The 2431-nt window shown below is 31.2% G+C and overlaps 1 protein-coding gene across 1 annotated transcript; it reads left to right on the forward strand.

Annotated features, from left to right (window-relative positions):
• The first annotated feature begins 832 nt into the window (after positions 1-832).
• Positions 833-1378, forward strand: LOC141692098 (AT-hook motif nuclear-localized protein 28-like). The gene has a single exon (XM_074496837.1). It carries the CDS (start codon positions 833-835, stop codon positions 1376-1378), a length of 546 nt encoding a protein of 181 aa, XP_074352938.1.
• The last annotated feature ends 1053 nt before the right edge of the window (positions 1379-2431 follow it).

The raw sequence follows: 2431 nt of genomic DNA on the forward strand, positions 1-2431 counted from the left end.
ATATCAGCTCACCTAAAATCTGAAGATATTAGAAAAATACCCCAACTGAATCTTATAATATTATTTTAATACTCCCCTAACTCAAAAGTAAGGACTCGAACTTGAGTCTGACTAAGCTATGATAAATCATTAAGTAACCAGTTCATCTGAAAGTTTAAGGTGGGAGAGGAAGTTCTCAACTAAATCTCATAATATTACGATAATAATGCACCAAAAAAATACTGATATGAGCACGGAAGATAATGAAGAGAAATTGTAAATTAATAATTAAATTTTACAGACCATAATGTTTAAATATGTTTTCGATTTTGCAATCAAAATAATTTAATATTTAAATTCGTGCCTAATATTTTTATCGATGACATCTATTGGTAAATAAACGTTCTATTTTTGTTTAATGTTTCGATTCTAGTTTTAGAAATTCATCTGTAATCGTATATTGGTATAACGCTTTTTATGAGACGAATCAAATATTAACAACTTTTTGGCCTCTCAATTTTAGAAAATATGATAAGGATTGATTATTCAATTCAAATTCCCTGGAAAAGAAAAATAATACTTTTTCCAACTGTATGGAATCTTTGTATTTCTTGAGAGAGCACGTCAAAATCAATTATAAAAAGGACTATAACCCACAACTCTAATCACATTTCACCCAATATTTTATATCTTTGCTTAGCCTTCGAAAGATGAATCACAAGTATTCGTTTTCTTTCTCAATTCTATGAATACTCTTCACCTGCTCTTCAAATCCCAAATTCAATGGGCTACACTAATCCTACTAAAATTAACAGCGAAGAACACCACTCTCAACCATTGCCCAAACACTCAAATGTCTAATCCAGGAGTTAGTAATGATATAAGTAATATGGGCCAGTCTGGTGGAAATGATATTGTGGCGTCTGGGGGTCATTTTTCATTGTCTAGGCCACGAGGACGTCCTCGTGGTTCAAAAACAAGGGCGAAAGAAAACACCATCGAAATGACTTCGGAAATGAAGTCTATTGTTCTTGAAATCCCGCATGGGAAAGATGTCATTGAATGGCTGAAACAGTTTGCTCATTCAAGAAATATTTTTATGAATGTTCTGGGTGGTTCAGGAATGATTACAAATGCTTCCATAAGCCTCATCTCATCAGTACATCCAACAATATTTTCTGAGAGACTTTGCTTACTTTCTTTGACAGGGCCTGTAGGAAAAATATCTCCTTCGGAACCATCTGGTTCTTGCACTTTGAACGCTATATTTGCTAGGACGAATGGCGATGTCATTGGTGGGACGCTTTGGAGGCTTGTTACCTTTGGAACGATGCATGTGACTGCTCTTATTTCCAAAAATCCAGATGTCTTGGTTGTTTGTCATGCGAATATAGCTTAAGGATGCTTAAAGATTGAAGATTTAGAGAAAGCGTTATTCTCTATTTATTTTCTTTATTTTTCAATAAAAGGATGTAGTGGCCCGACTATTTTTAGTTAGAATTCTACTACAATCTAGTCGTTTACATTTTACTATTTTCAATTTGGAGAACTTTGTTCGAGAGATTTAAGACTCTATAATCTATTTGATTCGACTTTATTTAGTATTTTTTTATAGTATGTTTTACATCTCTAAAATCTATTTATTTCGGATTTGAATATTTTTACTTGCGATGCACGCTTCAACACCTCCAAATTCTTTAGGATTCTGTTTTAAATATCGTTTTCCTTAATAGTGGATGTCTTTCTCTTTTTATTTTAGTAGCAACCTTTTCTCAATATATTGGTAGTTTTATTTGATTTTCTTGTATACTCAACTCGAATAACGGGTATCGTTGCTCTTGTATATATATATATTTTCTTTTTCTCCGGTGCTTGTTTTTTTATATTTGTGAGTGAGTATCTACAGTTATATATTTTTTGGACTTTTTTTATTGAGTTATCATAGCATGGTAATTTGCTAGTTATAAAAGATTTTTTAATATTAAAGAGGTTTTCAGTTCGTTCGATAATGTGCGAATGTGATTTTAAACATTATCCTACAGAAGTTCTAAGAAAAAATAAAAAGGTTACAAATGGTACACTTTGTAAAGAATTAGAGCATTCAAAGAGAAAAAATAAAAATTATAACTCTAATACTTATCTCGAAAGCCAAAAATATAGATATAATCTTTACGTGCAAATGAAGTCAATTTTTTATTTGTAATCCCAACAGAATATTGGGCTTGTAGCCGATTCATTTGAAATCAATTTCCTAATCCAGTTATCCAACCCACCCCACCTCAACTACCCATAATCCAATATATTTTGATAAAATATTACTCCTAGTTCTGTCCCACTTATTTTATCATTCTCACCTTTGATTCAAAAGTTATCAAAATATCAAACAAATTAAAAGTTATCAAAAAATTATTCTACTTTCAAAAACATTAACATACTTAACCCTTAAATGATC

Source organism: Apium graveolens, chromosome 10 (assembly GCF_009905375.1).
Source record: "Apium graveolens cultivar Ventura chromosome 10, ASM990537v1, whole genome shotgun sequence".
Classification (NCBI taxonomy): Eukaryota; Viridiplantae; Streptophyta; class Magnoliopsida; order Apiales; family Apiaceae; genus Apium; species Apium graveolens.